Source organism: Rhinolophus ferrumequinum, chromosome X (genome assembly GCF_004115265.2).
Source record: "Rhinolophus ferrumequinum isolate MPI-CBG mRhiFer1 chromosome X, mRhiFer1_v1.p, whole genome shotgun sequence".
NCBI lineage: Eukaryota > Metazoa > Chordata > Mammalia > Chiroptera > Rhinolophidae > Rhinolophus > Rhinolophus ferrumequinum.
In genome coordinates this window covers 115,006,716-115,031,625 of record NC_046284.1, presented here as the reverse complement: position 1 = coordinate 115,031,625, position 24,910 = coordinate 115,006,716, and the positions used below count along the sequence as shown (strand labels likewise).

The following is a 24,910-nucleotide window of genomic DNA, read 5'->3' as shown; positions in this document are numbered from 1 at the left end:
CCTGATTACCAGGGCCAACGATGTATGACTGGCACAGGATGTAACTTCTGCTTTGAAAGCGCACCTATCCATTCTTCCTGTACTGGCAGAAGAGGGCTTGTCGACACCACTGGAATGTACTTCCTAGGTAATGAGGTCAGCAGGGACATCTTGAAGGAATAAGAACATCTGGCACCCTTTGTGCACACCAAGAATGGTATTTCTGGGGTGAGTGGGCTGCCCTGATCCGATCAGATGCTGAGCAGTGTTTGTTTGAACATTCCTCACTGCAAATGAAGTGCCAACTATGGCTGCCTACCACAGGACAAGTCTTTGAAGTTGCAGGGTGCATTTCTCTGGTGTCCTCCTATTTACAAAACAAGACTAACAGACCTAATTGTGCCTATTCGCAACCCTGAATCAGAACCAAGTTTTGCACTTGTCTGTGGAATGATACTGATCATCTGCTCAGGGTACAGCGTCTGTGTTGTGCAGGTCCCACAGAATGAAGTGCTTTGTGAAATTCAAGATGAGCCAGAACTGCACACAGCACCCTACTCCACCTTAACCTCAGAGCATGCTATGAAAAACCCTGGGAGAGAGGAATGCTGGAATATACATACAACCAAGGTCAGCCTTAGGCAAAGTCCAGGAGTAGACAAACTTGGTCTTGGATTTCCCTTCAGCCCAATATTTTGCATCATTTCCTTTTGCCCTGTCGCAACCCCACCAGGATCTGGTTGCCTATGCAGCCCATCACGATGTCCAAATAGTTATTGCACTCCTACTACCGTGTTTCCACGAAAACAAGACCTAGGTGGACAATGAGCTCTAATGAGTCTTTTGGAGCAAAAATTAATATAAGACCCGGTCTTATTTTGCTATAAGACCGAGCCTTATAATATAATATAATATAGTATAATATAATATAATATAATATAATATAATATAATATAATATAATATAATATAATATAATATAATACCAGGTCTTATATAAGACCGGTCTTATATTAATTTTTGCTCCAAAAGACTCATTAGAGCTGACTGTCCGGCTAGGTCTTATTTTCGGGGAAACACAGTATCCAAGCGTTTTATACAAGCCATTGTTAGTAAAACCTGAGCCCTGGCCCCATCCCTTTTCTTTCCCTCCCCCCATCCACACAAGAAAAGTCAATTGTCCCTCCTCTGGAGTACCCTGCAAGCTTTACCAACTGCTGCTTTAGCATTTCTCGTATCACATTATACTTCTAATGTTGGCCAGTTTCCCCACCCAGCTAGACTGCGACTTTAATTGATGACAGTAGTTGTATCTTATTCAGAGCCTATCTCCAGGGCGCTGCACAATGTGCACACAGCAGGTGTCTAATGACTGAATCAACACAGCTCATAGAGAAACGGGACACGTGAATTAAATAACTGCCAGTCCCAAAATCTCATGGGTTGTGAAGACAGAGGGCTGTGTGGATGTAGGGCAACAGAGAAGGCTTCGCCAGAGAGAGGGGATGCAGGCTGGGCTCTGCTGAACAAGTAGCAAGGAGACGGAGCTGGTGAAATCCGGAACTCCACATTTTTATAGGACTTGGCCCTTGACAATATCCTTTTCCCCAAATGCTGTTTCCCTCTTGTCCTGTGTCAAAAGGGAAATTCAACCAGAATTCACTTGGGTGATTATGAATTTCTTAGGCAGGACTTTTTTTTAGTATTACTCATAGCATCTAATTAAACATGAGCCCTAAAAGAAAAGTCAATGGAAATAAAAACCAGAGGAAAATAAAATTGTTATCAGAAAGAAACATAGAATGGCATTGTTAAACATCTTGGATTCCTCAAATCATCAAATGTATTAGCTTTCTAGAAACTGCCTTATAGAGATAATGGCCATCCATTTTTTTTTAAATGTCCATTTATATTTAATGTAACATTGAATATTACAGAATTTTTCTTAGCTCTTTTGTTTTGTATTTGAACCTATTTTTCTTACACTGAAAATCCTGACTCCTAAAAATATTAATTCACTCATTTGTTTCACAATATACATCAAACTTTTAAAATTGTAATGCCGACACTAACAATAAAACTACAGAGTGAAGTTAATAATTTTTATGCTGTTCTTTTTGTCTTTAGAATATATCCCATTAAAATGTACAGTCAGAAAATTATGGTTAAAAGCCTTTAAAATAAATATTTCCTCTGTGTGGTTATGTTGCTGATATGTTTACACAAATGTTAGGCTCTTCATTTGTTTCCATTTGTTTTTAATTTTCAGATTTGAGGGCTTTTTCCCTTTTCTGGTTTAACTGGATGTTTTAAACATGTAAACATTTGCATTTGCATCTTTCAAAAAAATAAAAAAGGCATACTGAGAGAAGTCTCAGATCCATCCTCACCCGACCCCTCAGCCCAAAAGGAACATTTTTAAAATCTCAAGATTTTAAGTCTATCACAGAGTACTCTGATCTATAAGTAAAATATATCAACAGTGAGGCGTTTGGAAGGGAGGATTCTTTTCTGAGCAAGTGTTGTTTTCCCTCTGCTTGCTCTCGGGACAGCTGGAGCCTGTTATCTCAAGCTCCCTTTGTCAGAAACCTACTGTCCCCCTCTACCCCCCACTGCCCCCGCCCTCCACACACAACCATTAGGAGACTATGCATCATTCTTTTTTGAACTAGACCCATGAACATGCTGGAATACTTCAAAGTCAAACAAAAGGGGGAACAAGAGTATGCCTGTGCTACCTGTTTTCACGATTAAATAGTTTTTTAAATGCTACTTTGAGAAGTTGTTCTTTGAGCCTGGGAAGGAAAGAGAGGCCTCCTGTGAGAGGAGGCCAGCTCTATCCATGTCACAAAGTGAACAGACGCAAACTCCAAAGGGCAGGTGAAGGGAAGAGCTGAGAATATATGGAGTTAACTGTAAAGTAGGCAAGATCCATTTAACATGTGCTGGATACAGTCAATTAATTCCAATTTCCCCTGAAATAGAGAAATAGGTACAACGCAAAAACGTTCTAAGTTTACTGTCCAGTATTCTGATTGTCAAAACCTACTGCCATTTGGACATGCCTTAAAAGTATTTCCCTGAAAGTCACACAAACTCTAAATTTTAATCAAACTATGATTGAAGGGATACTAGCAAAATTGTATAATACATTGGTGAGAAAGTGTTTCAAATGACATTCTGCCCTTAAAGTTTCCTGGAGAAAACAAAAGCTGGAAATATGGTTTTCTCTCGAGTTTCTCGGCTGTTTCTGGTCTAGGAAACAGTGTGTGTGTGACACCAATGGTCTGCCGTGCCACAGCCCGGACATTCCATCAGCTCTCCAAATTGGAGGTGACAATCGCAGATTTGGTTAGAAATCTCGTGCCAACGCATAACCAGTACAGGCTGCTTAGTGGGCAAATTGCTTTTTGACTGGGAGAGAACTGCCTGAGGGACACGGGGTCTCCCAATGCCGGGGTAGGGGGCGGGGAACTGTTGAAAGGTAGTATGTCCCCTACTGGATATCAATCCATGCCCTGAAAACCCACAGGAAAGATGCTAAAGTAGACAAGACACCTGCCTGTGGATCACCAAGGGGAACCACAAGCACCCAAACCTCTGCTTCTCATTGTTGTCACTGCTTGAACTTAAGAAACCTGCAGGGAACATTTTGAGTCTTGCAAAACAGCCTAGTATTCAAATTTAAAGAAAAAAATCAATCTGGTGTTTATTTCCCTACTTCCTAATCCCTTAAATAGTTTATTTTATTTTAAAAATTTAATTTAGCTAATTCTATTGTTCTCTCACCTCTTCAGTTAGCTCATATTAAGCTTATTGCAGTCATTCTTAACCCCTATATTGTCTTATCTGCTTTCTGCTTTACCCTAGTTTCTCTTATCCCTGCATTCATTTACATTTTAATGATGTCAAGTATGCACCCAGAAAGTATTTACTGGTTGTCTTTATGTATCACAGACTGTTTCAGGTGCGGTGGCACCATGGTGAGCAAGATCTGAGTGAATGACATGAGATACTTGGTAAACACTTTTGGAAATTGAATTTTTGAACTTTGGATTACCATCCAATACATGAATATACAGTCTGTCCATGAGAAGGAAGATTCTTTTGTTACATCTGCAGGCCACATGAACACTATACAAAGCTTTTGCAATGAAGTAAAAAGAACAGCCATTTATAGAAGGCTTCCTCTGCACCAGGTATTGTTTTAAGTTCTTTACACATATTAACTAATTTAATCCTCCCATGACCCTCTGGGTCATAATTCTCTCCATTTTACAGATGAGAACGCTGAGACTTCTTTAAGGTTAGTCAGTGGTGGAGTTGGACTTGAATGCAAGCAGTCTGGCTCCAGATTGCCTTTTTTTGACCCCAGTGGGACTGAGGCCTCCTTAAGGCTTGCTTCTGACATAATGGAATTTAAAACAGCAGCGTTTGTTGGAAAAAGAGTCATGTTCCAGAGAGAACTGGCAATAAATATTGCTGATTGGCTGCCTGATAAGGATGGAATGGGGTTTGGAGAATTTCATAGTCTCATGAAATAAACATGTGATTTTGACCTTCCAGAAGTGACAGAAACTATTCAAAGTATCTCATTTTTATCTTTTCCCTCTTTCAGCCTTCACTTTAGACCGTGCTATTCTGGCAGAATCTTGTTCAAAATTGGCCATAGCTTCCCAAGGGCTGACACATCTAAACTGAGAAGCAGGAACACATCCACACTTGGGAATATCAAAAGGACAGTTGAGTTGTTACAAAAAGCTTGTAGCATTTTGCACAAAACCCCCTCATCTTTTTTGTGGATATAGGAAATGAAGTCCAGAAAAATTAAACGAGATTTGCCAAAAGCCACAGAGTTGGACCTTAAAACATCTTCTATAGGCGCATAATCAAACTGGTCCTCATGATGAGTAATCCCCCGTGTCTTAGATGCCATGGTCATTACACGCATTACAAATAGTGGTCCCTGGACCACAGCCTCCTCATCACCTGGGAGTGGTTAGAAATGCAGATGCTCAGGCTCTGCCCAGACCACCTGAAGCAGAATCTGCGTTTTAAGAAGACCCCCAGGTAATCATGAATTTTGAAGTTGGAGAAGTGCTGGAATGGTCACTAATTCCATGTTCTAGACATTTTCGTTGCGGGAGGGGAGTTGCTGTTGACTCTATATTGGTTAGAAGCACATCAATCTCTTAAAAGGTATATTCTCAGGCTCACCTGATAACTTAACATAAAATAATCTTCAGTTTGTTTTTATGGTACATCTAGACTTTTTAAAGATCTAGTCATTCTTTGGTGAGCAGATAATAAAGCTTCAGATGTAGAAAACTATGTTTCTTATGGGAGCCAGAAAAAAATGGTCAATAGTGCCCCCATCTTTACACTGACCGATGCTGGTGTCTTTCTACAGAGCAGATTAATTACCTTTCCCAAATGCCAGCAAGTCCTTTTAGCATAGACGGCAATCACAAATCTCAGCCCAGTTCCTGCCCAAGTTAACAGAAAGTAATCAAAACAATCATAGTAACAGCTACTACTTATGTGGTGCTTGCCATGTATCTGGTGCTGTTTTGAAAACTTAATGTATAAAAATAACAACCCAATCCTCACAGCAACCCTTTTTAAGGAGGCAGACACTGAAGCACAGAGAGGTTAAGAGGCTTGCCCAAGGCCACACAGCTAGTTCATGGTGGGGATTCTAATCCAGGCCATCTATCACCAGAGTTCACGTGGTACCCACAGCAGCACACTGCCTCTCAAAATTCAAATCAATGCTAAATGGGGTTCCAAGAGTTCCTTATTAAAATGTTCTCATAATGATCACTGACTTAGGAGAATGTAATTCACTTCAGAGATTTCACTTGACAAAAAAATAGAGGTCAGCAGGTACTAAAACATTATTTTACAAAGTTAAAATATTACCTCTGGTCACTAATTCTTGGTTGTGACTGCAAGACCATGTGGTCTGCTGTTTGGAAGTGCTTTAAAATGTTATTCTGCCTGTAACTGGAATTGGCGCAGACATTAAAATTGCATTGTGTTTTCTATAAATGAGAAGCAGTCGTGAAACTCTAAGATTCGTGATATTGCTGACTTCACTTATCTATTAAACCAGGGATCTCATTTCTCATTTTAGCTGCAGACAATTCAGCTCTTTCATAAAGGAAATCTTAAGAGCAATTGCACGAAGCCTTGTGCTTTGGTGGAAGTGGACAGGGGAAATCCCTCGATATGCCCCTAGAACCCAAGTCCTGCAAACAGAGTGAAAAGCCCCACAGGAAACAGAGTGAGCAGCTTCTTGGCTGGATGAATTCAGTTCTCCTTAGACAGCCCTGCCTGACTCCACACACAGCGACATCCTTTGCCTTCTATCAGAAAGACCCCACAGAATCTGAATTGTCCTCTGTGACGCTGAAGGGAAGCAAACTCTTACCATACATCTTAATAGAGCACTGCCCAGTACTTGGTAAAACAGAAATGAATCACAGAAACACAATCAAAGGTCGCATTTCTAACTGCAAAGTACTAAGCCATAAGCCTGGCGGGGCATAGAGAGCAGGCAGGCATATATATACGTACAGAGGGTGCCAAAAAATGTATATACATTTGAAGAAAGGAAAAAACTGTATTAAAATTACACTGATGGGGACCACTTTGAGCACCTCTTGCAATTACAGAAGTCAAATGTGACTTGTATTCATCTTTTGTTATTGGTATATATTATTACAATTAATACAGCTTTTTCCTTTCTTAAAATGTGTAAACATTTTTGGCCCCGTATGTATGTATGTATATAGGAATGTGAAAATATATATATATATGTGAAATATATGAGAAATATGTATATATATTCCTATATATATAGGAATGTGAAAATATATAAATATACATATATAAAAAATATATAAATATGCTCCCTATTAAATATATATATTTAATATATATGATTCTTTTCTTCTTCAATTACTTCTATTTACACTGGAAACACAAAACAAAATAATGCAAGCACCTAGGCCTGGTACAGGTAAAGAACTGTGGTTATAGTGCAGGAAATATATAACCCCGTAAGTCCCAACCAATAATCACGACCAATCTGTTACCCATGAAATGCACCCCACTGATTGGCTGGCTAGTAGCCACTGCCAAGCCATTATCCCTGTGGGTGAACCTAAACAAAATTTAGATTTACATAAATTAGTGTGTAAAATAAAGTGCTGGTTGCCCACAAGGAGAATGGCAATGTGGTTCCCAATTTGTTTGACGCTCTCAACTCCAGGTGGCACGTGTGGAACTAGGTGTTGGGGCCACTACCAGATCCCCCTCAGATCCCTTTTAACTGTTTCTCCAGAGTCCACGTCTTCTTTGGGACTTTGCCTGAGATGACACCCTTGCTTGGCTCCCTGCCCTTCCCTGTCCTGGTTCCTTATTCTGTTCCCCTGGGGACATGTCCTGTAAAATTACTTGCACATGAATTCTCATCTTGGGGTCTGCCTCTGAGAAACGATACTGAAGGGACCAAGCCACCCAGCTCACTTCCCAGCTGGCCAGTACCTCCCAGTGTGAGGAACTTGGCCTTCCCAGAAGCACGTCTCATGTGCAATTAACACAGGGCTCCGATACCCTTTTCTCACCACAAATCTGTCCATAATCTTTAGCCTCCGTTGATCGTATTTGATTAAAAAGGTGGGACCCTAAACTGAAATGTTATAATGTCTCATTTGATAAGAACATACAGGACATAGCATGCATGGGATGAATAAATGTTCAAATTAATTTAAAAAGAACCTTTCTATGATGTATTAGTGTGCTTTCCTTACTAACTAAATTGGACATAAATAATTTAAATCTCCAGGGAGTGGAGCTGGCTTTGTTTTCTGTTTGTTTCCTCAAGTTGGTGATCTTGCAGTTCCAAGGACCTACAAAACTGTATTATATGCAAAAGGATAGAGGCTAAATCTGCATGCATATTAAAATATACCTTGAAAATTGCTTTTTGACCAAATTTTTAATATGGCCTTTCTTTCTTATAATTTTTCTAACTCTCTGAGTTTGCACGTGACAAAAAAAATTTGAGGTCCCCTTAGGTTCCACTTTTTCTGCCTCCAGGAAGCAAGTCCATCCCATGGGACGTGAACTGTGATAAACCCAGTGAGTGTTGACCCAGATGGGGCCAGCCTTATGTCAATGACCATCTCAGTTTCCCCAAACACACAACAGCATGGCTTACCTTTATACCCAGGGCTTCTCCAGAAATGACAGCAACTGTCACACCGTCCTTAGTGGGTTTAGGGATTTCTTTACTTTTCAGTTCCTGGTACTGAGGCTCCACCATCTTCTCTGAGCTCCTCAAATTAACCCACAGTTGCAGGCCATGGGCTGGCTCCTCTGAGCATGGCATCTCAGCATGCAGAATGCCCCGGCCCGCGGTCATCCACTGCAAACACCACACCAACAGGGAAATGTAACCCAGCCTCGAACAAGTCTGCAGGGGGGACTGTTGCAAAATGGTATCTGCGTGAAGCACCTTACAAGTGCTTCCTTCATAGTCCCTGGGCATCATACAGAATAACAAAACAAGAATGACAACTGCTGGAACCTTTTCCAGTTTTCCCAACATGTTCTACTCGTCACATTTGAAATCAAAGCATCAGATCTGAAATTCACACAAATGGAAGAAGCCTCTCTTTGGCCTCCATGAGTCTTTGATTGAGCACTGATTATGGGGAGATGCAAGCAAACAGTATATTGGGGAGTGCTCTCGGGAGCACATTAAGAAGTGAAAGAAGCAGGACTGGGCAGGGGGAGAAGCCAGCCAGCAGTGCAGTTACAATGATGGTCTTGGTCGATCCAACAGGGAGGCCTGGCGTTGGATGAAGCTTCAGAATTGCCCCAAATTGCGGGGAAGTGGCCAGGTTTTTTCCTCCCTCATATCAGCACAGCAGTGACCGTGGGCCTCCCTTCAGTAGGGAGCACAGCCTTGGGAGAGGCAGTTTCTGCTATGGAGGGCAGTGGCCAGGCTGTGATGTGGCTGTGAGCCATCAGCAGATGATTTTCACAGCAGCTGGAGGACACGTGCACGGGCCTAAAGACACACGCACAGGCCCGCAGTATCTACTGTACCGTGGATGGGCGACTTCAGTCTCTGTTTGCTCAATTCTCGTAAAGGAGCCCTCACTACTTGCCTCTATTGTTGTACAGATTCTTCAAGCATTCCTTTATTTCTTTATTAAGAGTGTATTAGGGGGCCAGCCCGGTGGCTCAGGCGGTTAGAGCTCCATGCTCCTAACTCCGAAGGCTGCCGGTTCGATTCCCACATGGGCCAGTAGGCTCTCAACCACAAGGTTGCCAGTTCAACTCCTCGAGTCCCATAAGGGATGGTGGGCTGCGCCCCCTGCAACTAAGATTGAACACGGCACCTTGAGCTGAGCTGCCGCTGAGCTCCCGGATGGCTCAGTTGGTTGGAGCACCTCCTCTCAACCACAAGGTTGCTGGTTCAACTCCCGCAAGGGATGGTGGGCTGTGCCCCCTGCAACTAGAAACGGCAACTGGACCTGGAGCTGAGCTGCGCCCTCCACAACTAAGACTGAAAGGACAACAACTTGAAGCTGAACGGCACCCTCCACAACTAAGATTGAAAGGACAACAACTTGACTTGGAAAAAAAGTCCTGGAAGTACACACTGTTCCCCAATAAAGTCCTTCCCCCCACCCAAAAAAATAATAAAAGTCCTGGAAGTACACACTGTTCCCCAATAAAGTCCTGCTCCCCTTCCCCAACAACAACAAAACAAACAAACAAAAAAGAGTGTATTATGGGGCAGCGGGGTGGCTCAGCTGGTTAGAGCGTGAGCTCTGAACAACAGGGTTGCTGGTTCGATTCCCACATGGGCCAGTGAGCTGCACCCTCCATAACTAGATTGAAGACAACGAGCTGCCGCTGAGCTTCCGGAGGGGCGGCCGGATGGCTCAGTTGGTTAGAGCGCGTGCTCTGAACAACAAGGTTGCCAGTTCAAGCCCCGCTGTGACCTCTACAACTAAAGATTAAAAATGGCAATTGGACTTGGAGCTGAGCTGCACCCTCTACAACTAGATTGTAGGACAATGACTTGGAGCTGATGGGCCCTGGAGAAACCCACTGTTCCCCATAAAATTTATTTAAAAAAAAAAAAGCGAGAGTATTAGGGGCCAGCCCTAGACACTAACCTCGGACTTTGGGGATGAAGGATGGAACATGATGGATAGGCTTCCTGCCTATCTCAGCTTCGGTTCTCCCACGGAAGATCCTGAGGCAAGGATCAGTGCAGGTAGTTTATTTGGAAAGAGATACAGAAAGCACAAGTAGAGAAGTGTAGGGAAAAGTGAGCTAGGCAAGGGGCATTTAATGGGTAAGTTACATCTGTGGGCACCAGGGTGTCAATCCCACTGGGATCCATGCAGACACACTTTAGAATTGTTGCACAGAGGGCAGGACAATTGCCACTTCCTTGGTCAGGACTCAACCGGTCATCATATCACCCCCTTTGTAGGCCGTCTCCACTTTATGTTCTGCTCCAGTGCGAGGTTACTGCTGACTTTTGGCCACAACTCTCTGTCCTTTTGTGTTTCTGCCTTTAAATGTCATGTCCATTGAAATACCACGAGTCAAACATTTGCAGTTATCATTCCACCAAATATGTCAATGATCCCAAAAAGTAGCTGATACCGAGTTCAGACTTACAAAACCAGTAAAGATGATCCAAGCATTTTCTGGGAATTTTTAATTCTCATGTCTCAGACAAGAGTAGGATGGTGGCGGGCTTTGGGTTATTGTCTTAAATGACCACAACTACCCCTGCAAATGAGCTGGAAGTAAATTGTCTCAAGTGCAGCAGAAAGGTCTAGAAAGATGAAGACTGAAACTGGTGCACTGAATCTGGTAATTAGGACATCATGAGTGACCATTACCTGAACGGCTTCAGTCAAGGTTCTGGGGTGCTGAGAGGTCAATCCTGATTTCAGTGAGTGAAGGACAAAATGGAAGATGAGGAAGTTGAGATAGTCACTCTTGATTATTCTTTTGAGAAACGTAAGAGAATGACCAAGCGGGAGCTAAAAAGTGATTGAGAGGAAAGAGAGAGGAATACAAGAGACCTGTGCAGGTTTCTAGGTTGAGTGGAAGAGCCACAGAATGGAGAGGTCAAAGATATGAGAGGGAGGAAAGCGTGAATGTACTGGCAGGGGGTGAGGGCAAGCATGCACACCCAAACGTCATTAAACCATCAGTGATGCCTTGTCCTCAGCCATACCTGCAGGTCTCCTGGGTTCAATTGACCAAAGTGTCCACAGAAGTCTTCATGGGCCATGCTGCCCCCTTCCAAGAGGTAAGATACCTTTGAAAAAACAAGCAGAAGAAAAAGTAGGAGTTGGGTAGCGATGAAGAGTTCACCTTTTCCACAGAAAATGTGTTGAGGAAAGTGTTAGCAGTGCCTCCCTCCCTAAGTTCTCAGGCCTTGGGCCTCAGACTGAATTACCAGTTTTCCCGGGTCTCCAGCTTGCAGATGCAGGCAAATCATGAGACTTCTCCACCTCCATAACCACCTGAACCAATTCCTACAATAAACCTCCTCTTATGTCTATCTCTGTATACCCTACTGGTTCCCTTTTTCTGGAGAACCCTGACTAGATTTTAAGTCTAAAATCTCCACCTGCAAACTTGCTGTAGTAATGGCAACAGTGCAACACTGGCATGGAAATAGAAGAGACCCATTTGTATGAGAAGTTAACATATGATGACAGCAATTTCAAATCAGTGAGCAAGGAGGCATTTTCCAATAAATGGTACTGGAACAACTGACTGACCATTTGAGAAAAGAGAGTAAGCCCCCACTGTTTACAGAAACGTGTTCTAAATAGATGAAGGATTTAAATGTAAAAAACACACTTCTAAGATTTAAATCTAAGGAAATAACAAGAATACAAAATGTCTACACAAACCTGTCTTTGCAATGCTTATTATAATAGCAAAAAGACAGGAACAATCTGGGTGACAGATTATAGGATACACTTAGCTAAATTATGTTACATTATGTATACAACTGTTAAAAAGTCATATAGATTGCTATTTACTGACACAGAAAAATGAAATATCATTTCATCAGAAAAGTAGGTTACAGGACAGCAATTTTATTTAAAGGGGTTAAGTGCAATGATCCACTTAAATGGGTTCATTTCAATAACATTGTATCCAGTCATGGAGATGCCCGGATGGACACACATCAAAATGTGAACAGTGGTCATCTCTAGATGACGGAATTGCACTTTTCTGATAGTTTGGGTTTTCTGGAATAAGTAGTTTACTTTTTTACTTTTTTACAAAGGAAACAACTATTTTATTTTGAGAAACATATATAAAGATGCTGCCACTAATCAGTGAATGAAAATAAGTGATGTGCTTTATTCTGCATAGAAGCGGGCAAATCTACATACTTGTTCCCTGCGTCAGTATACTGGGGCTGGACAGGAAGGCAGTGAGACATAAGGGAAAACATTAAAAATCTGAAAAATAACTCCATATTATGTGTGAAGACAATATAGCTGGCTCTGACTTTAATATGCTACTAAGTGGAAAAGATCTGGAATTGTTACAGAGGGCCAAAATAGGAATTAAGCACTTAGGACCCCATACAAAGCTTGAAAATTTAAGAAGACAAATAAAATGCTTCCAAATTTCAAACAAGCAGCCCAACTATCAGGAGTGGTGTCTAGAATTGCTTTCCTTTTCCTGTTCTGCATGCATTTTTAATTAAAATAACTGCATAATAAAGGCAATTTTCATTCTGTTTGGGCTGAAGCTCTTCTTTGGGTTCTCAAAGGAGTCTCTTTCAAATCATATTCTTTCCGTCCCCAAAGATTTTTCAATTATCCAAGCCTAGGGGCCTTCAAATTGTTAATCATCTCAAAGTATGTCAGGCAACTTTAAAAAGTAAATTGTGGTGAGCATGACTCATTTAAAGATGAATATTTATGTGGACACCAACAAAAGTTTTTTCTTTTTTGCAAATTTTATTTCAGAGAGTAATTCCAACACTGTTTGTAAAAGATTGAGAAAACAGTTACCCCTTTTCCTCTACTTTTGCAGTGGATATTAGGGAATATCCTCTCTTCCCTAATAATACAAAAGTAAACATCATTTCTCCCATCCTAAATACTGTAAAATTTGAATTAGAGATGTCTGGTCCATGAAGTTTGCTGAGCCTGTAATGCTTACCTTTTACTACTTAAAGCGAAAACAATACTTATTAGCCTTTGGGGGGGAAATCAGAAACCAAGGAAACCACTGATTCTTTATTACTTTTAAAAATTTATTATTTATTTTTGCTAAAGTGATATAAATGCTACACTGAGATCTTAAGTATAAATTAATGCCTGGAAAGGATTTTTTAAAAACTCAAGCAGTACTTTGAGAGTTGACACAATCCAGATGATTTTTTAGTACATTACATAATCGCAAACACCTGGAGAATTGCCGTGGGTGGTTAACGGATTGGGGAGTGTTATGTTTAAATTTAAGAGTTGCGCCTGTTTAATTAGAATTGTGTAATCTGAAACAGGTGTTTTCTTAAAGGATTTGCCACGCTTCCTGGTCTTGCTTCGTCCTTTCCTCCTAAACTTTCCATGGGTCTCTACTATAATAAATACTTTTGCTTCTTTATCAGTTCGTATTTCTTTGTATGTTTGCATTTGGAAGGACACAAACCAACAACAGCTATGAAAGAAAAGTGTCACTTGCAATGTGAAATTTAGGAAAAGTGTACCTCAAAGAGCTATAAATTAATTCTGAAAACTTACAGCACAAGATATAATGTAGTTTATTGTTTCCTTTCTGACTGGTATTTAGAAGGAAGAGTGTCATAAGCGCATTTATTGTCATAGATGCAAGATATTCTTTAAATCAAAAAGTCTATGTTGTAGATAAAACTACATTTTCTTTTAATTTCCATTTGCCCTAAAATGGTGGCTTTTTTTCCTCTTGGTAGCTGAGTAGGAAAAAGAGAGAGAGAGAAAAAAAAAGAAAAACGCATTGAGGTCATAGCTGATGAGAGAGGCCAGCAAGGAACATATTGCATAATAAAAGTAGCTAACTGGTCTTCAAAGACAGAAACATAATGTTTGAATCTATACAATTAAGGCCCCAACTTATTTTACAGAAAATAAAGTTGTAATAACTTCAGCAATCACCGAGAAACCTGGAAAATCACCCCATTAAATTGGCTCATCCAATCCCAGCCCTGCATAAACACTTTCACAAGTGCCAAAAGGTGGTTTGATAACCAAACCATGATTTAGGTATTCAACCGACGGGCAAATTTAAATATTTTAAAGCTCTAATGGATCCTGCCTTGACAATTCCTGCCACAATCCTGCAGAGGCTTCAATGCTTCAGGGAGTCCTGCCACACTGCCCCCTGGTGCCCTGTCTCAGGGCTCTGGGGCCCTAGTTGGAACCTCGGGTTTGCCATTTACCAGGTGTGAGATGTGGGGCGAAGTCCATTAACTTCTTAGAGGCTCAGTTGCTGTACGTGAAAACATGGACCTAGAAGATGAGCTCACCGAGTGTGTGTTATGAACACACATAACAAGTGTTCAGTAAATTGTAGAATTAGCACATCTGCCACACTTCCGGTGGGGCAGAGGTCCCATTAGTGGGTCCTCTCTCAGGTCCTCACTTGTGCTTTCTGGAATGTATTTCCCCTGATATTCTCATGCTTTGCTTCCTCACTTTATTCAGGCCTCTGCTCAAATGTCACTGCCTAAGAGAGGCCTCCCCCAACCACCCCATCATATTGGTCAATCTATTCTTTATCTTCCCACCCTGATTTGTGTTTTCTTCCTAGCCTTTTCATGTAAGGACACTCTATTATATAATTATTTGGTTATTCATTTAGTGTCTCTTTCCTAAGAGAATGTTACCTCCCTGAAGGCTACAGCATGTTGCTGGCACTGAAGATGTGTTGAATGAATGAACGAATGAATGAATAGCAGTATCTTGTGTTTGTATAGCATGTCAGCGTTTACAAAGCATCTGACCCTGGAAATATATTATTATCTACATGTTATTAATGAAAACATGTGGCTTGGTGTGATGAAGGTTACACCATTAATAACAGCAGAGCAAGGACTTACATTAACATTCTCCATCTCTGATAATAAAACGATTTCACCCTCCCATGTTGCCTCACAAATGCTGACATCGCCCTGGCAGTAATGGATGTGTTGTAAGCATGGTGCCAGCCTTCAAGGAGAGATGTCATGGGAGTTGTAGGAGCAGCCAGGACTTAAAAGCCTGAAGTGTGAGGGCTTCAAGGCAAAATGGCCTCCTCTGCCAAAGAAAGGGTCCTTGTGCTATTATACACAGACAGAAAGCTTAGGCCTCATGATTCCTGGGCCAAGTGGAGAAGAGGTTGATGGAAGGCCAGACAGACACAGGATCCTCAAATGAGGTGATGATGGGCTCCTTCTGTGGTGTGGATAGTGAAGAGTTCTACTCAACAATATCTAACTACACAGAAAAGAACAGCTCACTGAAAGGCCATTTTCCTTTTGTATTCTTCTATTGCTCCTATTCTCAAAAGTCTCCCAAATCTACTGATTTTCTTTTCATTCTGAATAACATTTCTCACATGCACACTAAGTTTCTGACAACCATTTCCCAAACTAGCAGGCGAGCTGAATTGCAGACTCCCTCAGAAACTTCTGGCTGCTTGTAGAATCCCTAGAGCCAGGAATGCTCTTCCCCTTCAAACCCCACTCAGGATTAATGTTTTGGTGAATCACTTCAGACAAAGTACCCCTGGCTCCCCATGTAATCATCAGATCAGCTTCTTAACTGATACCACCTACACCTTGTAAGTCTGTGGTCAACGTGTTCATGTCCATTGTTTTATTTCCCCTGTTGTACTGAAAGAGCCTCAGGGGAATGGTTTGCCAACTTCTAGGATGACCCAATTTCCCACATACAAATGTGTTGTGTCTACACAGGGAGGCGGGTGTGGGGAGTGGTTGTTAGAAGTACTGTTGCTTAAGAGCGCCCTCTGCCGATCCTAATAATGTGTTCTCACTGTTTTTCTGCAGACCTCACTGATACGTTTTGATAATAGATCCACTGATAACTATGTCTTCTAGAACGTGCGAGTGTCTCTGTTTAAAGACCGTGTGTTTGTATGGCACAGTGCCATCTAGTCATCAAGGGACAAGCTGTGTTGTGGTGTAGAGGGAGGTTTTACTGCTCTGTACAATCTCTAATTAAAAGCTGTCAAGACAGACACTTAAGAATGAAGCGTCTGAAAACGCTCCCTTGCACACATGGTCCCAGACAGGTTTGGGGCTCACAGGGCTCTTTCAGAAAGAGAGGTTTAAGGGAAGCATGTAGGTTTTCCTCTTGTTTTAATATTTTGTTAAGATTTCATTATAATAACAATTTAATTAAGCGGCTGATACTTTTTGATGGGTGCATTATTATTATTCCCTGATTCAATTCATTATAAGGATTTAATTTCTCAAACTTTTAGTGAATGTGTTCATTGTACTTATGTTATTGGGCCACAATTCTCATAATTTTGGACTTCAAGAAGCAATAACACAATTCATAATAAGGGGGCCTGACGTGGGAATGACAATTTTTTGTCTTTCATCTTTTTAAAATAAACTTTGTATTTTGGAATAATTCTTAATCTCTTTGTCTTTCTCTCCTTTTTTTCCCTTTCCTTTCAGCCTGCACAAGGGAAAAATGTCATCACAAACTCATAAGCAGGAAGTTAGAAATCACCCAAAAGGAACACAGTGATCATCCCTTCCCCACCTTCAGGGAGCTACCACTCTAGCAGGGGAAACACTACTAAAATATGCATATAAGAGAAGTGAATGTTAAAGAGAAGTACAATTAGGTCCAGTGGAAACACAGAAGAAAGATTAATTCTGATGAGGGAGAATCCGGAGGAATGGGAGAGGCAGCCTACCAGCTGGTCCTTAAAAAAATAGAATATTGGGGAAAAGCTGGAATGGCTGGGGCAAAAAGGTATATAAAAGGAGGAAAAGAATTTTTAGGTGGTAATAAAAGGTCATAAGCAATTAAAGCACAATTTTATTACCATGTTATTACTAGATCACAAATGGTCTCCCTGTGGCTGCAAGAAGTTAAATGATTGTCCTTAAATATCCAGGCAGTCAACCAACCTAATTCATTTCCCCATATACGGGCAGTTGGGAGAAGATGTGAGAGCGTTACTTTGCACTGACAGGCAGGATAATTGGGATCCCTGAACCGAGAACCACGAAAGCATTGGGTCCCACAGAGAGAGCATGAGGTGTTCAGTTTGGGGATCTGTGTCACCCATGCAATCTCATTTCTAATGGTAGTAACGTGTCAATGTATTGAGACAATATCAGATGTATAGAAAGGCAACTTTGCTCCAGAAGGAGTAGGAGCATGAAACACCGGTCAAGTGTGGGCCTGGGTTCAGATGAGTGCACCCAAGCCTGCCCTATATGGACTGTGTGAGCTTGGCAAGTCACCACTTCTCAGAGCCTCTGTTTCCTCATCTGTAAAATAGAGAGCTAACAATTCCTACATCTCTGGGTTGTTGTGAAGCTTAGAGATAATGTACAGAAAGCATGTGAAGTTTCTCATAAAACTGGTAGCTAATGTTATTGCATGGCAAATGTCCTTCAGGTTTAATCCTATAAGGTCAGGCATTTAATTTGAAGAGTCTAATGATGGATAACTCTGGAGCAGCTTTTGCTAATAGTATTGAAGAGTTGCAAAAAGCTTTTTATTGTGTAATGATCTATGTTAATTTATTTTGGACTTACTTTTGCCTCACTTAAAAATCAGTATTTTATATTTGGTGACATCAAAGAATGTTTAATGACTGGTTTATAGTCTTAATTATAAACTATAATAATTATTTATCTCCAATTTATCTACTTAAGAACTCTAGAGGGTGGACAGGTGGTTAGAGAGTGAGCTCTGGGCAACGGGACTGCCAGTTCGATTCCCACATGGACCAGCGAGCTGCGCCCTCTGCAACTAGGATGAAGTCAACGAGCTGCCGCTCAGCTCCCGGGTGGCCAGATGGCTCAGTTGGTTGGAGCGCGCGGGATCTCAACCACAAGATTGCTGGTTCGACTCCTCAACTCCCACAAGGGATGGTGGGCTGGGCCCCCTGCAACTAAGATTGAACACAGCACCTTGAGCTGACCTGCAGCTGAGCTCCCGGGTGGCTCAGTTGGTTGAAGCACGTCCTCTCAACCACAAGGTTGCCGGTTCGACTCCCGCAAGGGATGGTGGGCTGAGCCCCCTGCAACTAACAAGGGCAACTGGACCTGGAGATGAGCTGCGCCCGACACAACTAAGATTGGAAGGACAACAACTTGAAGCTGAACGGCACCCTCCACAACTAAGACTGAAAGGACAACAACTTGACTTGGAAAAAAAAAGTCCTGGAAGTACACACTGTTCCCCAATAAAGTCCTGTTCTCCTTCCCTAATAAAATCTTTAAAAAAAAAAACACTCTAGGAATGCAGTCTCTCAGACATGAATGGTTCCTGTCTGCAATTGTTAATGGGAGGGTGGGGCATATGGGAAAATTTATTGGGGATTTATATGGGCTACTTTCTTAGAGTATTTCAGTTACACTGCTACTTTCTGTCATGTAACCTATGCTTGTTGACACAGACCAGGGCTTAATTCTTAGCGTTGGGAACTGTCTGTGCATTGTGTAGGATGTTCAGCATAATTCCTGGGCTCTACCCACTAGATGGCAGTAGCACCCCCTTGTTGGTATAACCAGAAATGTGTCCAGAAATTGCCACATGACTTACATGTGGGCAAAATCACCCCCAATTGAGAAACACTGACATTGGCAATCTAAAAGCTGAACTTTTAGACTAAATATGGTTCTAATTTAACACAACTGCCTGAACTTGGGAGTTTCAGGATATAAAATATTGGCCATTCATTCCTAACTAGAGATTGAGCTCTGTTTTCAAGGCCTTCCCCATAAGTGACCCAACCTATAGCCTTAGATCCCACCCACCCCACACACATGCACTTTTTATGTGCACATGAACTACTCACTGTTTCTAGTATATCCCCATGCTATGCCTTCCATCTTTCCCCCAACTGACCAGAGAGTCATACCTAATTTATTCCTTAAGGCTTTCCTAAATGGCAAAATTTTCCCTGAAACCCTCCCAGATCTTTCTGTTAGAAGTGCTAGCTTCCCACTCAGAATGTGAAGCTTCTTTAACCAGAGGTCTCTTGTTCCTCCTTAATCATTCTCTAACTTTCTTGCCAGCTAGAAGTCCTCCACACCCATTTCTAAACTCACAAGTACATGGAAGCGCACGCGCGACCACGCACACACAAAATTTTAATTTCTGTTCAGCCAGGGAACATGTGGAAGAGGTGAAAGTTATGCTTTTAAATTGAATGCTTTTAAATTTCATGGGAACCTCTAATGGTTCACAAATATTTCTTAGAGGAAGCTGTCCCTAGGTCATCCTCCCCATTATGCATTGCCATATATTATTAGCTTATCTGGTTGACTGGAATAGAACACAAATCAGGTCAATTTTATGTGGAGGGTCAGAACCAAGTCGAAGGCCTCAACAAGAGTTCTTAGAGAGCAAGTGAACATCAGGAGCTTCACAACCAGGAGAATACTTTTTATTTTAAAATATGGCATGTGAAGAAGGCATTTTGAAAACATATTTTAAGTAATTAACCAATAGACATAGTTCAAAATTCTAAAAGTACTAAAAAAAAAATGGGGGTTAGAGTGACAATTAACTCTTTCCCGCCCTCCCTCATCACCCAGTAACCTTTCCTGGAAGGTACATTACCAGTTTCTTGGGAATCCTTTCAGAGATAATTTAGGCATACCCAAGAATAAAATCCTAAGTGGAAACAATCCAAGTGTCCATCAACAGATGACTAGATAAACAAAATGTGTTATGTCCATACAAAGGAATATTACTCAGCCATAAAAAGGAATGAGTACCCATACGTGCTACAACGTGGATGAAGCTTGGAAATATGCTAACATGAGAGACCATATATGGTGTGATTCCTTTTAGATGAAATGTTCAGAATAGGCAAACCAATAGAAACAGAAAATGTGCTTTCTAGAAATTGGGGGAACTGAGAATGCAGAGTGACTGCTAACTGGTACAGGCTTTCTTTTTGGGGTGATGAAAATGTTCTAGAATCAGTGGCAATAGCTGCACAATCTTATGAATATACTAAAACACCACTAAATTTTTTAAAAATCTTTATGAATATATATTTGTATGTCATTGTGTGTTTTTTCTCTAAGCACCATCTTCTTTTGGTATTGAAACATGAACTCTGTAATTTTATTTTCTTTGTATCAGCGTAGTCTGTGGAAGGAATCATTCACTAAACTAGTATGTCTTCACCACAATAAAACTGATAAAAAACCATCAAAAAAGAAAAAAAGTATAGTCTTCCCATACCTTTATATTTGCTTTTTAAACAAATCCTACACTTCGCCAATTCTGCACCTCGCCTCTGTCACTTTCCAACTATCATGGAGATTGTTCTATTTTAGGACATACAAAGCTGTGACATTCTTCTTAATGGCTGTGCAGTATACCATTGTATGACACATATATTTAAGCCACTAGTTCTCAACTGGGGGCAAAATGGCAGCCCTCTCCCCTGCAGGAGACAGTTGGAAATGTCTGGAGACATTATTTTTTTTCACAACTGGAGGTAGGTGGTGCTACTGGCATCTGGTGGGTAGCAGCATCTGCTGCTAAACATCTGAGGACAGCCCCCCAAAACAAAGAATTATCCATCCAAAATGTCAGAAGTGCCAAGGTTGAGAAACTTTGATTTAAACAGTCCATGAGTAATGAACATTTAAATTTGCAATATTTCTTTTATAAATAACCCTGCAAAATATTCCATCTTTCCTTATGTATAGTTTCCAGATAGATACTCATTCCATTGTTATTTTGGATACTTACTTGGTTGATTCTTTTTCAACTTTGTAAAATTGCACTGGAATAAACACTTGTATAATAAGCTTTTGTTCCTACTTTGGGTTTGTTTTTCCAGGAAATTATTAGATTCCTGGAAGGGTTAAAGAGGAATAACTTTTTCTCCTATAATTATACGGGGTTCTTATTGCTATTGTAAATGGGATGTTTCCCCCATAATATTTGGTTGTTGCTTTTATGCAGGAAAAAGGGTAATTTTTGCATAGTTATTTTATATCCACGTATTGGTTGATATTCCTAGCATGGTGGTGCCAAAGGGTATCTTGGGGGGTGAAGGTGCCTTTAGCTTCCTTCCTATAAGTTGTTAACTTCACCCTCAATCATGCTAAATAAACGTATATGCTAAAACCTAAGTGCCTGCATTGCAACCACAACTTCGGGACAAGTCCTGTGCCCTCTGTCCTCCTCCAGTCATATCACCGCCCAAAGTTGGATGCAGCCACTGTGGGGATTTCTTTTATTAGCATATTACCTACAAATAAATATCTTCCTCCTGCTTTTCAATAGCTAAAACTCTTATTAATAGATTCAATTCTTCTAGAACCATATTAAATCATAATGATGCTGGTAGACATTCTTGTTTTTTCTCAAATTAACAGGATTATGTCTAATATCTCAGTGTGAGATATGACATAGGATGTTCATTGAACAATAGCATTTATAATTTTGAGAAAGTATCCTGCGCTCCTAATTTTCAGAGTATTGTTTTCTTCCCCCCCAAAAAAAAATTTTGAGTTTTAATCTAATCAGGCTTTTATTCAACAATGGTATGCTTTGGTTTTGAAAGCACACAGCAAGCTAGAAGCTGTGTGGGAGACGGGAGGTTCAAATCCAGCTGTGAGGTTTCGTGTGAATCACCATTGAGTCATCAGGACCCTTCCCTTCCTCTCCATGATATTGTTCGGGCATTGCGTGCAAACTCTGCTGCCTGCCAACCAGTGAATTCGAGTGTGGCTGCTCTGATGGGCACGCCCTTGGAAACAAGGCTGGTTTGTTTTCCTGATCAAAGAACCTGCTGAGGCTTGTAGTGAAAAACTACAAACATTTCTAAGCCCAACTAAGAACATAATAAATTGGTAGTTACAAAATAGTCACGGGGATGTAAAGTACAGCATAGGGAAGAATATCGTCAACAATATTGTAGTAACTATGTATGGTGTCATGTGGGTTCTAGACTAATCAGGGGGACCACTGTATAAGTTATATAAATGTCTAACCACTATGCTATATACCTTAAGCTAATATAAAATATTGAATGTCAAGTGTAACTGAAAAAAAATTTTTTTAAAAGACCATCCTAAAATGTCCCCGAGAAGCAGCCATGACAGTTTACAACTACCAGTTCTTAAATTTAACTAAGCAGGGGTGACCAACCATCCTGGTTGCCCCAGAACTGAGGCGTTCCCAGGGACATGGGACTTTCAGTGCTAAAATCTGGAAATCCTGAGGCTATAATTTAAAGGATGATTTTGAAAGGCACAAAATAATACATTTCTTCTCAGAGGACATGAAGCGTTCATCAATAGTGTGTGAACTTGACTGGTTTTTCAAGCTAAATTAAACCTTGGCAGGGCGTGGACTTAAAAGGGAAGAGTACTGCCCGTTTTTTAATATCACTCTTTGTTTCTGATCATTTACAAATGGCCCTGAACAAATCAAGATATCAGGCCTGACCAGAAATAGGTCACTGCAAAATTATTCCACCCTTTACCACCCAGGCCTTTGGAAAACAATGCTTTCCAGAGTCCAAACTCCTGGCAGGAAATACTAAATGCATTTTCTCCTTTGTTGTATGACCACCAGCTGTACCTCTTCCGGGGCATTCTTCTTCCTCAATTTTGAAGCAAGTTTTTAACAGAAAATATACAGCTAGCTAAACCAAAGAGTTAAGTTAAAAAAAAATAGCCATTAACTCAGTAAAATCAGGTTCTCACTCTTATCTCATAGAATTATAATATTTCTGGTTTGGAAGGTCATCTACGAGGATGGACAATTAAGTTTGCGAACTCATCCTAGAAAAAGTGCTACATACCTCATTGCTGAATATCACTATGGTCACCTTTGAAGAACTCCCTTTGGGAAGCTATGCACCAACGCCAGTGCCTAGTCCACCCTTCAAACCCATTTTGGAACTCTTTTTCTGGAATGGCCATCAGAGCTGTCCTCGTATTACCTTTGATATCCTGAATGTCATCAAAATGTCTTCCTTTTAATATTTCCTTTATCTTCAGGTAAAGAAAGAAGTCATTGGGGGCCAGATCAGGTGAGCAGGGAGGGTGTTCCAATACAGTGATTTGTTTACTGGCTAAAAACTCCCTCACAGACAGTGCCGTGTGAGCTGGTGCATTGTCGTGATGCGAGAGCCATGAATTGTTGGCGAAAAGTTCAGGTCGTTTAACTTTTTCACGCAGCCTTTTCAGCACTTCCAAATAGTAAACTTAGTGAACTGTGTGTCCAGTTGGTAGAAATTCCTAATGAATAATCCCTCTGATGTCAAACAAGGTTAGCAACATCGTTGCAACAAAGTCGCTAACTTCATTGTCAGACCTGGTAGTGGAGCACTTCTCAAATGTTAATGTGTTAATGTGCACATCAATCCCTTGAGATGTCATTAAAATGCAGATTCTAATTCTCTAAACCTCAGGTGGTGCCTGAGGTACCAGGTGGGACCACTGCAGGTATACTGATTACACTTGATATAATAAGAATTTTGTAGAATAATATTCTTTGATCATGTATCACTATTAGTTTAAGAAATGCAAGTGTACACTCAATATATGTACATTTATTTATATTTTATATTCATGTAATAATGCAGCATAATTTTATTTTGATTTTTAAAAATTCACATGAGCTCTAATATTTTATTGCAGCACAGCACTGACTCATCTCGCACACAGCCATTTTGAGAACCACTGATCCTGGTAACACACCCATTATGTTAAAATTCAGTACACACTTGTATTTCTCTAGAAATAAGAAAATCACTTCAATTCAGGGGGTTTATCCTATCATTGCATAATGAATTGTTATAAAGTTCTTCCTTCTATTTGTTTGTATCTATTCTTTGTATCCAAAGGTTTGCCTTTGGGGACATGCAAAACAAGCGTAATCTCTCCTAACACTGTTGCAACTCCTATCACTGAAAAGGGCCTGATTTCTTTAATATATAAAGAGCTTCTATAAAACAGTAAGAATACCAGCAACCCAACAGAAAAAAAATAGGGCAAGGATATAAATACTTGTATGTATAGTGAACAAAGGTTTTAAAATGGAGTTAATCAACTTCACTCAGATAAGAAAACTGCAAATTAAAACTATAATGAGGCATGATTTTTCACTGGTCAAAACGGCAAAGATAAAAGTTGGGTAAATATATTGCATTGGTGATGCAGAGGGAAAACAGGTACCCTCATACATTGTTGCAGTAAGGTTAGTTGGCACAACCGTCATGGCAGATGCTTAATGAAGCCAATAAAGATCAGTTTTTTGAAAGGTATTGAGAAAATGCTAACAGTATAATGTTAAGTTTTTTAAAAAGACACAAAACAAATGAAGTGTGATCAAAAAATACAGTGGATGTTTAAATAAAAAATTATTACAGTAAAAGACACATTGCCATTACTGCCCCTCAAAATATATTTCCTCTTGCTTCGAACACACTTATCCCATCGTTCTTGCCACTTTCTGAAGCAGTTCTGGAAGTCCTCTTTCATGATTGTCTTTAGTTGCACTGTCGTGGTCGCCGCAATGTCCTGAATCATTTTGACTTATGGGAAGAGCCAGAAGTCGTGCGGTGCCAGATCCAGTGAATAAGGTGGATGAGGACACACTGTCATGTTTTTATTTGACAGAAATTGCTATATATCA

General features: G+C 40.6%; 1 protein-coding gene across 1 annotated transcript in view; it reads right to left on the bottom strand.

Annotated features, from left to right (window-relative positions):
* Positions 1-24,910, bottom strand: part of PIR (pirin) — a 90,089-nt gene that overhangs the window by 50,708 nt on the left and 14,471 nt on the right. Inside the window, exons 4-5 of the mRNA XM_033118789.1 lie at positions 11,263-11,346; positions 8,206-8,412 (exon numbers count right to left, since the gene is read on the bottom strand). Coding sequence (XP_032974680.1) covers positions 8,206-8,412; positions 11,263-11,346 — 291 coding nt within the window. The remainder of the gene's footprint in view (positions 1-8,205; positions 8,413-11,262; positions 11,347-24,910) is intronic.